At 42.9% G+C, this 14,818-nt stretch overlaps 1 protein-coding gene across 6 annotated transcripts in view; it reads right to left on the bottom strand.

Moving 5' to 3' along the window:
* Positions 1 to 14,818, bottom strand: part of CHD7 (chromodomain helicase DNA binding protein 7) — a 182,926-nt gene that overhangs the window by 120,244 nt on the left and 47,864 nt on the right. For 4 of the 6 annotated variants that reach the window (XM_046641668.1, XM_046641667.1, XM_046641671.1 and 1 more), the window contains one exon: positions 4,402 to 6,237. In XM_046641668.1, the coding sequence (XP_046497624.1) occupies positions 4,402 to 6,063 (1,662 nt within the window). In that variant the 5' untranslated portion in view covers positions 6,064 to 6,237. Of the gene's footprint in view, positions 1 to 4,401; positions 6,238 to 14,818 lie in introns of those variants that run through there. The other 2 variants (XM_046641672.1, XM_046641673.1) reach the window with 2 other exon arrangements.

Raw genomic sequence — 14,818 nt, 5'->3', positions numbered from 1 at the left:
ACTCTGACAATAGCTAACATTAAAATAAGGGCTTGAGATTATTTTTTAAAATTTTGCAACAGGCAATTTTGTACATTTCCCCCATGATAACATATCATTTTTGAGTCCCCACCATGCGTCTGACACCACATTAGGTATTTAAAAGAAAAGACGTTACCGTTAATCTCACTATGCCTCTAGCCAGGAAGGTGTATGAACCCTCATTTTAGAGATAAGGCCATCGAGGCCCTGAGGTTAAGTAACCTGCCCACAGTCACAGAGTCAGTAACCAGTTGGTGGTGCTTCTACTCAAAAGCTACAGACTCCAAAGCCTGCACGAGGTTCTAAAGGAGAGGAGTCCAGGGCCCTGGGCTCTGGGCGGTCAGAACTGTTTTTTGTTTTTTTGTTTTGAGGAAGGTTAGCCCTGAGCTAACATCTGCTACCAATCCTTCTCTTTTTGCTGAGGAAGACTGGCCCTGAGCTAACATCCATGCCCATCCTCCTCTATTTTATGTGGGACACCTGCCACAGCATGGCTTGACAAGCGGTGCGTAGGTCTGCACCCAGGATCTGAACCAGCAAACCCTGGGCCACCGAAGCGGAATGTGCAAAATTAACCACAATGCCACCGGGCCGGCCCCCAGAACTGTTTTTATGATGACACTGAGATGCGATTTGCTTTTCCCTCTCATGCTCTCCAAAGGTACGGCTGGCTTTTCCAGAGGCTCAGGACTTGTGTGCACAGTGTACGCAGACGCGGACGTGAGAACCTGAAGTTCAAGAAAATGTAAAACAATGCCACTACATTTTTTTGTTTTGGAAAACAGTAATTTTCCATTTAAAAATGTTATTTATGTTAACATATAATAGTTTATTATTTTTAAATGATTAACAAATAAATATTTCAAACTGCCCTCAGTTTAAAATTCCAAGACAGTAAATATCAACACATATAACCCACACAAGGATCTCTGGAGTCCTCAATAATTTCTAAGAGTGGGTCTGAGATGAAAAAGTTCAAGAACAACTGTTCTAATCAGCTACTGGAAAGAAATATAAGCAAGGGTTTTTCTCTCCCTGTAAGTTTTATCAAATAATCAGGATGGTCCAGAGCTTCCATTAAAGAATATGTCCACACACTACAATGAGCACTAAGGTCTGATGAACTCTGGCCTTCCTAATATTTTCCTTTGTTGACTCTTCAATATACTTACCTTTAAAGATACTTAAATGTGTTATATAATTTAGAAAGTATCTGTTCAGAACCTATGAAACATTTAAAAAGCATAACATCTATTGTTAAAAAGTGAAAAATTCAAGACAAAAGTCAACAAACCTATCTGAATGGTGATAACTCAGCAAATCACATCAATATTTCGACTTAATCTGGTAGTTCTGTTACACAGCATGGTTTTGAACCAACATTCTATCATACAAGAAATGCAAAATAATTTTAGTAATTCTAAAGCAAAACATGATTAGATAGATATATTTGCTAGAGTAGCAGGTGAGTCATCCAGAGGGAGAGAGATCTCTAGGATTCTGAGACAGCATTTTGAATCACCCATACGATTATCCTCATCACACACTGCAATATGGGCTAAAAGGGGGCAGTGTTTGCACAAATGAAATTTAGTTTCATAACTAGGGCTATATTTCATAATATCTACCTGTTCCTTAAAATAATTTTACACTATGTTTACACGTTAAATGACACAACTAGAAAGCAAGGTTTGCATTTCAGGAGATGAGAAACTGAAACCTAGAAGAGAATGCACACAGGAGCATACACCATGGGCTGGACAGTATACTTCACACTTTGTTTATATTACCCAACTGAATTTCAACACTCTTTAGGATGGGTACTATTTTTCCTGTTTTACTGATGAAGAATCTGAGGTTCAGAGAAGTTAAGTAAGTCGCCCAAGGACACCAAGCTAATAAGTATAGAGCTGGGATTCAGACACTTTTCTGACCTTAAAGTCCATGCTATTCCCAAGACTTTACACCTCCCTAGTATTATCTTCAAAACTGAGTGCTTCAAAATCTGAAGAGGATGCAAACTTAAGCAGAAATAAGAAATCAAATACCATGAGTGAAATAAAAAAACGCAATTGTATTTATGATGAAAGTACCTCATTTCCCTTAACCGACTCCGAGTTTGTCTATAACGGCACACTCAGGAAGCTGGAGCAAAGTAGAAATGTACCTGGTATCCCCACCGTCTAGCCAGGAGACGGCACATACGGAGCCATCCAGCATTCAGTGATTCAAACGCCACATAGTCATACACATCCTCTGAAATGCCCTTGAGATATACTGGGATCCACTCTTAACACTTGGGGAGGCTAGAGGAGACCACGAATTCCCATCCAGGGACCAGATTATAATCACAGGTGTCTCCCTCAAACTGGGCTTCCCCTCCACTGAAGACAGAAGATGCTGGGCAAGGAGAAGTCTGAGAACCACTGTTCTGAAAAGATGCCTTGTTTAATAAGAAACTTTCTACGGAATAAGAAAAAAATAATTTCTGGGAACTAAGCCACATTTAATTCTGCCCTAGAACCCCCCAGGTCGGCCGGGCTTGCGGACAGCACCTTTGGTCAATTCTGAGGGGGAGCATTTTGCCTTGAAGTTATAGCAAGGAAAACAAATTAGCTGGGTTTGATCTCCACTCATGCCTTTGCCTAAGTTTTCCCCCAGGCCCTCTGCTCTCCAGCATCTTGTCAGATTGCCTTTCTCACCTCCCCTTTCTCATGGTCTGGGAATCACAGGTTCCATCCTGTTGGCTGCAGATTAGACCCCGGGAGGGGTCAGGGTGTCTCTCCACCGGCCCCCTCCCTTCCTCCCTCCATCCCTTCCTCTCCCTCCTGAGAATCTCCAAGTGTCCTGGACTGCTGAGGGCAGCTTCCCCAAAACCCCTACAAATCCCTACATGTCCTGTGTCCTGAGGTTCCTAGGAGGCTTCCTGACCTCCACTTCCCCTGTCCCACCAAGGCTGAAGTGTCTGAGTCTCTGTTCTAAATGCCTCTCCACTGGGGATGCCCCCAACGGCTTTGTCTCCTGACCAAACCCTTTGTTTTCATACTGCTTCAATCCCTTCTGTTCCCACTCCCCAATCCCTGGTCCAAAGTGTCCTCACAGGCCTGGACCACTGGCTCACAATTCATCTTCTGGTTCCCGAGCCATCCTGTAGACTGTCTAATCAATATCACAGACTCCCCATTGAAGTCCAAATTCCTTAAAAGAGAATACAAGACCTCTACCATCTGGCCCTGTCCTGCAGCAAGCTCAGCATCCCGTGCCCCATTTAAGGAACTATCCCCCAACCTGAGATGTCGTCCTCATCCCTGGTTCACTTTTCCTGGCTAAGCCCCAGCCAAATTCCAAGAACCCTCACCCACGGGTACTTCCTGTCTCTGGACATTTGTCACATCACCAAGCGTGGTCTTTTACTCTGCTTTATATTTTCACATATTGGTCACGTTTCCCCAAACTGACTGAAAGCTCATTAAAAACAAGACTGGTGCCTTATAGCTCTAAAATCACCAACTGTGCCACCCAAACTCAGAGTGTAAGCTCAATACGTGTTTTTGAATAGCCACCAGAATAATCTGGACATACAGGTATTAATTTATTTTTCCTAGACCTAGGGCACAAACACCAACACTTATAATGGAAAGATGTCTCTGTGAATACGAGAGCTTAAAACTTAAATCTGTTTGCTTATAAATTCTGCAGGATAACGAAAATCTCAGCTTATGTAAAGGAAGATTCCTGTTTCAGTGCTGGGTACCAAAACCTCTTAGAGACCAAACACTTTCTGTGGGTTATTTACCGTGATTTTCCACAGTTTGAAATTGAAGTTCACAGTAACATTCAAGAGTTGGTAAAATAAATATTACAGAAGAACACATTTTGCAACTTCCCAAAGAAAAAAATTATAATTTTCTAGAAGTGGTGGGAAAGACTACCACAAACATAAAACTTTGCTGGAAGCCAAGTTTCAGTGTGTATTTAAAACAAAGAGAGGAAGAGAAAAAGAGAAAGAAAAGAAGAAGAAAGAGAAGGAAAAAACGATTCCTCTGAGTCCAAAGTCCATCTTCCTCCGGCAGTGACAACAGAGCTCCTTGCAGACAGGGGCTCGGGCTCAGTTAGCTATGCACCCTCAGCACCTAGCACAACTCCTGAGACAGCAGCATGCAAGACTTTTGAAAAGGTGAATAAACACAGAAGCCAATAAGTGAGAGAGTAAATAAAGGGAGTAATAGAAACAAGTGAGGCTCTGGGGCAGCTTACAAAATAAAAACTAAGGAACTCATAATGAGAAAGCTTTTCACGAAGTCAGAAGGAAAATCCTTCTAGGTAAATTCACAATGTTACACTTATCCTGTAAAGCAGGGAGGATCCGGGTTCCCTTACCTGAGGCACAGGCACTTTCTGCGGGGTGCTCTGGGGTGAAGGGTGGAGCTGTGCCCAAGGCTGGTGATGCGGGTGTGGAGGTGAAGACTGACGGTGCAAGCCCGGGTGGGGCTGCATAGGAGGACAGGTTGGCAACTGCTGAAAAGACGGCTGCTGACCAGGATGCTGTTGGCCAGGTAGCAGTCGTTCCTGGATTGCTTGTGGATCTGCAAGGCCAACACCAGGACAACCATTTGGTCTCATGTGCCCGGCCAACTCCCTCGGTGCTGAGGACATGCCCATAAACGGACGAGACTGCTGCATGTTTCTGGGGCCCATATTCCTCTGTCCAATTCCCATGGCACCAGGGGGCTGATGAGATGGCTGAGGGTGGGGCATATTTGGATAACTGCCAACTTCCATTGGTATCCCAGCACTTCCAGGCCTGACTTGCGGAGGAGGAGTACCTGCTGGATTACTCATTGCTTTCATGGGTGACATGGGAGGTGGAGAGGCATAAGTTCCCTGAGGCTGTGAAGGATGCATAGTTTGTGTGTTCATTTGGTTAAGTGAGCCACTGGGGTGGATGGGCTGCTGGTGCATTAGTCCTTGACCACTGCTTGATGGGAATCCTACAGCATTGGGGTATCTTGGTACGGACTGATTCATTGGAGTATTATTTGTAAGGCCTAAATTTTGATTCATCCCTGTATTGTTAACTAATCCCTGATTTAGGTTACTGTAAGGATATCGAGAATACTGCCCTGAGTTGTTTATAGTAGGTGAGGGGACTGTCTGGCTCCGAGAACTAAAGTTAAGGGTTTGTGGCCTAACAGCCCCTTGTTGAGGAGGATTAGGGGAGAATCTGGGACTGTGCGCAACGGATTCTCCATGGAGAGCAGTAGGGGGGTGGTGGTGGAACTGCTGCACTGAGTGACGTAAGGAAGGTGCCATGCTGGGACTCTGCTGGGGCACATGGGACAAGTGGCCAGGTCCTGAGGTGGCAATGAAAGGATTTCCCTGATTGAGGCCCTCTTGACCTTGGGAAAACTGGCTCATCCTCTGCTGTGGCTGACCGTGCTGCTGCATGGAAAAATCCCCACGTGCCATATAGCTGCCCATCTGCTGCATGTGCTGAGGGTGGCCCTGTGCAGGGGGCCCCGACGGAGCCGGCTGGGGCTGCTGCGGCGGCTGCTGCTGCTGGTAGGGGGCTCGGATCTGGTCTGGTACCTGAACAGCCCGGGGGCCCCACATGGAGCCACTGTCCACAAAAGATTGCCCGTGCCTTTCATTCTGCATGCCAGGGTAGACTCCCATCTGACCGCCGCCACTGCCACCATGAGGGACCTGAGGAACGGGAGGGGTGTGATACTGCGAGTGAGGAGACGCGAGTCCGTTCCCAGGGGCATTACTCATCATTCTGTTCGGCTGATCCATCAGATGCATCTTCTGCTGTTCATACTGATTATAGTGATCGAAATGGGTCAACTTTGTTTGATTTTGATTAGTGGAGGGATGATGAAGGGATGGCTGTAAGGAGGCAAAGCCTTGGTCTATCGGCATTTGCTGACCCATGGGATTCACTGGATTTTCAGGGTAACCACATTCTCCAAGACCTTCAAGGCCTTCACTGAAAATATTCCCATCCTCGCCAAAAAGACTCATCATTCCTGGATCCGCCATCTTCTTCCAACACACGGCTCCTCCAAACTACAGCTCAGGAGCTTGTCTGTGCTTCACTTCACTGAGGTGTGTGTCCTCAAAGCCTATAATCCTTAACTAATCTTCTTCATGTCATTCCATATTTCTTTAATTCTCTTGGACCCTGCAGTGTCAGGCAAAGTCTGGATAGAGGTCCTAGAAGGGAATGGGAGGTGGGGAGGAGGAAGGAAGAAAACAAAGAATTAGGAACAAACGATAAAAACTGCCAGTATTTTATGCATGTGAATTTGGTTTCCATCAACAATACTAATCTAGCCCCCTCGCTGAGCTGTATTTTATAAATCTAGTTCACTTTAAGAGAAACTCATTAGCTTCTACCAGAAGCATTATTATGATCGGTTACTTAGAAAGCAAGCAAAACACTAACCTTAACCTTAAATTAATCCATTCACTACACTTCCTAGCGTTCCGTTCTTGGATGGAACAGAACAAAAGAACACAACATGAAGCAGCAGCAGCTGCCACAGCAGGCAAGCAGATGTATGAATATAGCCAAGCAGCCCATCTGCTGAACTAAAGCCCTGGAAATGCTCTGGTTACCAACAGCCCGCCCTTAACCTTATTCCCCTGAGCAGTGTAATCAGATGAGCAGCCGCAGCACAGAGGGCTGTGAAAAGCCCAACTTAGTTAAATTGACTAGAGGATTATACAAATACCAAAATCAGTCATTTCGTACAAATTAGATATTTACGGCCCACGTATAACTATGTAACAGCAACAGAGGCGTCGAACAAGAAAGCATCCATAACGCTGTTGGAAAGCAAGCTCGCAAACAGTATAATAAATTCATAATTTCATTATGTTTAATGGCAGGAATATACAAGACTCAGAAAGGGACCAGAAGAAAGCGTTCATTCTCTAAGAGGACCAATTTCACTCATGGCTCTGGGCCCACCGCAGTCCCTGTCTGTGCTGCCGGCACAGGAAGTCCAATCACAGGTTCATTATTCACCCACAGATGCCGGCCGGGCTCTGGTGATGGACCAGGAGCCCATGTGACCACTTACAGAGACTCTGGCTGGATGGGCAGTTTCTAGATGATAATTATTCTTATCAGTACGAGCAGAAAACTTTCCCTCAAACCGGTCAAAACTGAAAATTATTTTAACAGAATCAAGTTCAAAATATCCATGCAGCCCTCACCTTTGCCTTAACCTCTTTTGGGAAAAAGCAGGACATAGGCAGGTGGGGGGACAATGGGTAGACATATTCGTCAGCATCCTGTTTACGGAACATAGTATACCCTACCTAATGCTTCGCATTTTATTCAAACAGTTTCTAACAGATTTGGTATCAGATTAAAATAACCAATTTAAAGACTGTTTTGACAATCAAAACAGAAAAGTGGTTTTGTTGAATGCTAATTAAATCAACAACCTAATAAAGAACTAATTCACATAGGAAAAATGTCTAAAATCTTAAACATCTTTGGAATTTAACTCATTTTTTCTCTTTCATAAGCACATTAAGCATTGTGTGATACTGCCCAACTTGAAAAAACAATGTCTTGTTGAAGAATTTCCAGAGTGATGTTATAAACAGGCTCAGTCATAAATTCTACTGACACACGTCTATATGAGCATGGGAACGAACAATGGGCCAACCAACAGTGCTGAGAACTTAAGACAGATAAAAACTCAGTTTCTGTCTGCTCTGTTCTAATATATTCCTAACAAGGGGAGAATTTTGCTTACAGAAAATATAAACAACATTCCTGTTCGCTGTCAGAACTACAGACATAACACCTGAGAGGGTCTCTAGGTCTGTAGTTTTCAGGTGACAGCTGTCAGCTAGAGTCAAAGGTCTCCTCACTCCACCGCTAACTGCCATGAATTTTCTGATCGACTTTCTCCGAAAACAGAGGTCAGATGGGTGAAAATAAGGTGAGCATGAAAGCCGCTTTATTTACAGACATGCTGCTTTACTACACAACTCCTTTAAAATCCAAAATACAGAGAAGGAGAACTCTCCAGTGCCAAATGAAACAAATATTTATAAATTGAATTTAATCCCCAAAAGCCTAAGCAGTCAATCTTCATTTACTCAAGGCTCATTCTAGCTTTCAAAGAAATAACTACTGGAATGGACTGGATAACAGCTTAAACCAGCCGTGCAGACTAACCACTTACCAAGATAACCTTTCCGATTAGCTTAGGAAGGTAACGTCTACTTGTATGTCCTGGATGGCCATGTCTTACAGGATAACGGCGTCATCCACTAGGTTCCACCACATGTCACGAGAGGAAATGCTACTGACTGGATGGGGTTCCCAGCCAGCTCCAGCGGGGTTGGGAGGGGGAGCCCAGAGAGGGGACACAGTTTGTCCTCTGAGCCGGGAGGCAGAGGCATAGGCAGCCTGGAGAAGCAGAGATAGAGTTGAGGCTTACTTTCTATCAGCTTAAGGCTGAGCAGAAGGGGGAAAAGAACTTGCCGAAGGCAGGGGAAGGGACAAAACAGAACACTCACTCAGAGGAATCCTGTCTGACACTTGGGATTCCAGTCCCCTACTCCTTCCCACTCAGTCCATCGCCCAGCAGCACGAAAAACGACAGCACTACCTGGTATCAAGTGAAGACGTCCCCCATCACAACTGCAACCACAATCAGGTGAAGCCGGGCAGAGAAGTTCAAAAACTATGGCTTTCGTCTGTCACTAGTGACCACTCACTCTTGCTCAGACCGCCAGCCCTGCCTTCCTGCCCCTTATCTGACCTCAAGACTCGGCTGGCGACAATGCTAGGAATCCATCTGGTAGCTGGATTTCATATTTCTGATCTAAGCTAATCTAATTAATTTATTTTGGTCTTTTTTAATTTGATCAAGACCATTTGAATACCCACTTTCCCAAGTCACAGCTGCAATATATAATTTTATTTCTATCAAAGATATTCATTTAAAACTCCTTTTGGAAATTTGCCTCTTCTCTACATTCAGTATCCACACTTTCTATGTCTAGATCAGCAGCTGTTCAATGAGCCATCGAGTCAGAGCTGCAGAGGTAATTTTAAATTTTCTAATAGCCATATGTAAAAGTATCCCCCCAAAAAGTGAAATTAATTTTAATAATTTTTACTTAACCCAATATATGCAAAATATTATCACTTTAACATGCAATCAATATTTAAAAATTAATTAGATAGTACCAAAAAATGTAAACCCTGCAGGTATTTCACATTTACAGCATATCTCAATTCCTAAGGGCCACACTGCAAGTCAAGAATGTGTACATGGGGGCAGCGACTACCATACTGGACAACACAGTCATAGATTGTTAAAAAGAAGGAAGATGAAAATTTAGGATACCATTTTACAAAATATTGATAATTTATGATGACAACTGTTTTAACTGTGATACTATAGAGTAACAGTACAGATACATACAATGAAGAGACAGTAATTTAAGTTTTTGTTCAGTGCCCCACTGGCAAGTACTTTCTGAGAGGACACTCAGAAGGTGCCTGTGTTTGAGGGTGAGGAGGGGCACAAGCGGGCAGCTCAAGGAAGAGAATCATCAACAACGCAGAGACTCACTGTGAAACCCACGACGGAAACTTCAGAGCTGGCGAGCACTTCGGAGACTCTCTAATCCAACACCCTCTTCATTTAGCAGATGAAAACAACTCTTTTAGAGAGTGAGAGGAGTAAACCTCTTCCACAAAACACGTTAATGACGAACAATTCCCAAAGATGAAAGAGAAATGTACAGATGAAACGGCAGCTTACTAGTGGTGGCAAAATATGAAAGGCCCAAACTGGGCTCATTTTACTTAGAGATAAGTCACTAAAACAATTACTGAGACCAGCAAAGAGAAGAGAGTTTCCTTTCTAAAACATTTATTTATACTATTTGTAACTTTTGGGAACCAAGCACATATTAGCACTATATTGAGGCTACTGGTTAATTTTATTGGGAACAAGAAGGATGAAAAATAGGTAGATCCAAAAAACAGGTAAATGGCACACAGAGAATCAGGGACAACCTCAAAGAGTGCACCCAAACTGAGACGGAAGAAAGGAGTTGTGTAAAATATCTAAGAATACTTTCAAGTGAATTTCTGACCTCTCAAAACTTGCATAAACAATGCTTAACTACTGTGCTCTCCTCAAAGTAGGAAGGCATAGGTGTAGCCAAGTTTTGACCTGGTATCACAGTTACCTGGACCGCTAGCAAGGAGATAGGTGAAGACAAAATACCTTTCACGTGCAAAATACTTCTAGAGTCAACCACTTTTTATCCAGTTGTCTAAGCAGGAGGCCATCTAAAGAGACTTTTTCCATAAATATCCAATAAATATGGGCGAGTATGAAGTGAAAGGATAACTGCCTTTTAGATGCTGGAGACTATTTTACTGTTATATAGCTGGATTTGCAACTGTTCTCTTTAAATCTCTTTCCTCCTGCTCCGAAGAGCCTGGGGTATACAACATAACCGTGACAATGATCTTGGGATTGCGGGAAGCATGTGTCAGCATTTCCAAGGGAGCGTCTAGCAGTGGGAAAAACACACATCACCGCCCTCAGCACACCCCATGAAGACGCCTGTCGATCATCAAGGTCACAAATCATATCAAGAGGGGGAAGGATTCACAAGCTGCTAAGTGAATACAGAGAACATAAAGGGCTCAGCACTGCTGGGCTTCTATTCACAGTGAAAGTCCTTTCAGTTAGATCATGAGACCTCTGGACACCGATCCCCACCAAAGGCCCCCAAGAGCCACTTGGGAAAGAGGTAAGTCTAGCCAGGCCAATGCTTGCTGTGGAAGAAGGCATCAATCCAATGGACAATGACCCAGATAAAGACTCAGGAAATGCCTCCAAGTTACCAACATGAGTCACTTCCAGATCTGCCTCATGGACTGAATGATGCCCTTCTTGGACACCCCCTCACCACCACCACCTCCCACCCCGGCCCCCGAACAAGACCACATTTTCTTCCTCATTAGTACGGCAAGGCAGTACCGAAACACTATGACTGTGCTGTCCCACACAGCAGCCACTAGCCACTTGTTGCTATTTAAATTAATTAAAACTAAATAAAATTTAAAATTCAGATGCCCAGTCGCACAAGCTACATTTCAAGTGTCCAACAGCCACATGTGGCTGGCAGCTACTGTGCATATATGGACAGCACATATATGGAACATTTCCGTGCAGAAACTTCTATAGACAGTGCTGCTATATATTTCTTCTTACAAGTAACGTTTTTAGACAAAGACAATATTAAATAGTAGCAATTCTCTTTGATGAAAAATATTTTCTCCTGCTCAGAGATTAGTATTCTTTTAAAGGTCCGTACTTACCCCTGGTGATGAAATTTATAGTAGTCTTTCCATATATCATATTTTATGTTAATTAACTATATTTTCAACCTATAAAATTTCTCCTTTCTGTAATATCTCCCAACATATATTTCTATTTCTTAATAAATAATTCTTATGTTAGGAATGACTGTCAACTATACAAAGTTGTGACACTTCAGAATAATTAATTTCAAACCTTTTCCCTTATAACTGCCATATTACGACTGCCCTTTAATAAAGTATTTTTAAGTTTAATTTTTACAACCAAAAATTTACATAGTTATAGTAAGGCCACTATTTTTCTTATAGGCTTTGTGCATTATTTTCATTCACTATTTTATTGGAAGGAAAGTATGTAGAAAGAACCAAACAGGATGTGAAGACCTCCCGAAGGTCTATGGCAGTCCAGGTACAATACGAAAAATTACAAAAGTCATAAGAACTGCATTTATAGTGAGCTTCCACTTACATCACTAACTAACCTCGAATTCTGCTCATAGTAACTGAAGAGCTACATATTTTTCACAGGGAAAACTATGCTTGGAACCGATGTTGTACGTCAGCAGTCCCTATAGCAGCTAATGCTATCTCCACCCACCCCTTCAACCCAGTCAAATGATGGAAAATAACCCTCTTCCCGACAATAATTCACTTAAAGAGTATTTAATGAGTGCCTACTTTGCATAAGGCATTTAACAGACACTGGGTGTAGAGTCGAACAGAACAGACGTGGCCCCTGCCCCGTGCAGCTTGCCGTTCTAATAAATCCCCCTCGGATATCCAGCATATTCAACCCGTGGACCAAACTGCTAATTCTGCCTCCTAAGTATCTCACAAGTCTCCTCCTCCTGGGGATTCAGACTGTCTCTGAAGTGGTCTGGGCTTCAGGGTTTAGTGCAGGACAAACATTAAAGGCTGAATAGTTCTCCCCAGTCCAGTCTCAACACGTTCACACAGCTGACTCAATGATCTTCTAAAACACAAGACACATCATGTCTCTCCCCTGATTAAAATCCTGAAAGGAGTTCTCACAGTTTTCAGGATCAAGTCCCAATGCTCCATTCAGCAGGGTGGAAGGCACTTTGTAATCAGGTCCTGGTCGACCTCTCCATTCTCACCTCCCCAAGTTCCCTTCCGTCTGCCCCCTGAAACATTCACAAATACCCAGGCCAGGTCTGTCAAACCACTGGAAGTTTACCAACAATCATCCATTCACTTCCTCACACCCTCCCTGCCTACACCTGCCTCCTCAACCCCTGACTGTGCAAGTCTGGCCTCTTTTCTCTCTTTTCCTTTGTCACCGCCCATCTGGTGAGGGTTCCTGACCCTCGGGCTGATTCAGAAGCCCTCACTAGCATATCCACTGCACTAGGGGCAAGAGCTACCAAAGCACCAAGCGCATTGTTGTTCTTGTCTGTTTACCTGCCTCTCCCTGCAGACAAGAGCTTTGCCACTTGAACACGGGTCCTGGGACCAATGGCAAACCCTAGGTGAGAGACGTAGAATCCAGAGCCCACTGCAGACCTCCTGACCCAGAATCCACATTTTATTAGCAAAGACCTCCGGTGATTCCTGCCCACGTGGAAGTGCAAGTCCTGCTCTGCCTTGAGCTCCTCTTGCACCATAGCTCCAACTACTCCTCAGTCAACCTAAGAATGAATAACTGACAACAAACAACTTGTCCCAAAGAATTACAAAGCAAGTAATACAAAGATATGCTATCTTATTTTAAGCAAAGGTAGTCTTGACATTTGTGACTGATAAAGAAATACTGACTTCATCCATAGAAATATGAATAACCCTAGTGACGAATTTTCACTTGTAACGGTTCACAAGGAGTAGACATCTAAAAATGGTTTAATTTTAAAGATACGACCATCTGCTTGCCAATCATTTTTGCAAGACAAAAAAAGATGCAGTTAACATTAATATCTAATGCCATGTTACATAACACACTATTTCACAGGTTTCTTGCAGAAATCTTTCAGTTATTTCTACATAACTTTGAGGAGTTGAATATTCTGAGCTGCCTTTCAGATAAAGACAAGTTTTTTCTACATAAAAGTGCTGGGGCTAATATGTTTTCTTCCAAGGCAACTTAGGAAATTGAGTATTAGCATTCAGCTAACAGTTTATACCAAGTGCATGGCCACAGCACTAATTTTTTTCTAAATTGATCAAAAGACGCATATTGTCCTATAAGTAAATCGTGCCACTAAAGCAGAAGAATCATGGAAATCAACATCCTTTAGGAAACAACCTTTACACTCTGCAATTCAACACTGAAATTAACTCCTTCAAAGACTAAGCCCACTGAGAAGTCAGGCAGCAGACAGCTGACCTGTTTATCCCCCTAGAGACACTAGGAAAACACATCAGGGCGATGATCTTCCCATCCACAACTTAGCATGGCTCAGCAATAGACCAGGACACGTTCTAATAACACAGAAAGTACTCAGTATTACGTGGCAGAAGAGAAATGAGGACAAACATCTACAGACACATCTGTAATACCATATCTATATATGTAAATAAGATACGTATCTATGTAAAATATGTGGATCTATCCCATATCTTTTAATGCTATCCTAATTAATTTTATTTTAGATGAGGGGAAAGCAAATGAAGACAGGTCCAGAAATAATGGAAATTATTTTTAGTGTAATTTATTTAAGACAGGGAAAAATTAAACTTCAGAAATGTATTTCAACCCACCTGGCAAGGATGTTTATAATGCAGACTAATGGAAGAGTAACATAAATTTTACAAAATTTGGTGATTGCTAGTATATCCTGCTTAACAGTGTAAAATATCCTGGGATAGTTTAAACAAACAAAACTTGGTTGGTCTATAAAGACAAATGACACCACATGTTTATTAGCCTAATAAAAATCATCATTTGAAAATATATTTTCCCACTCACTCTAGACCTATTTCAAGCTACTGACTTGACACACACACACACACACACACACACACGTGTCTCGGGTGACTGTCAAGCCTACAAAAAGTGAGAAAGACTAGTAGGAGGGAAGGAAGGGGTTGCCCAGGGCCACCCTCTGTCTAGGGACACCCTGGCGACCACAAACTCCTATAAAGCTGACCCTAAACCACGGAAGGATGCGAAGGTGGGACAAGAGCAACATGCTGAGGAGTTGAGGAAACAGCAGTCAACTGCTCTTGTAAGAATCATCCTTTTTGTATACTTACTACAGTCGTCACTGAATAACTGATCTGGCAATTTCCTACATTCTTTTGTATTTTAAAGGTTCTGGAAAGCTGAAAAGGGGATCTTGTCTCATATTCCAAGGGGAGTTTAAACTCTACCAAATTCTGCCTGGTTTGAAATGCAGGGAGAGAAGACTCCTCTGAGTTTTCTCTGATAACACACTACCAATATTCTTTTCCTTAAAGAAA

The sequence above is a fragment of the Equus quagga genome, chromosome 16 (genome assembly GCF_021613505.1).
Source record: "Equus quagga isolate Etosha38 chromosome 16, UCLA_HA_Equagga_1.0, whole genome shotgun sequence".
Lineage (NCBI taxonomy): Eukaryota > Metazoa > Chordata > Mammalia > Perissodactyla > Equidae > Equus > Equus quagga.
The sequence above is the reverse complement of the archived record's forward strand: the minus strand, read 5'-3'. Positions and strand labels throughout refer to the sequence as shown.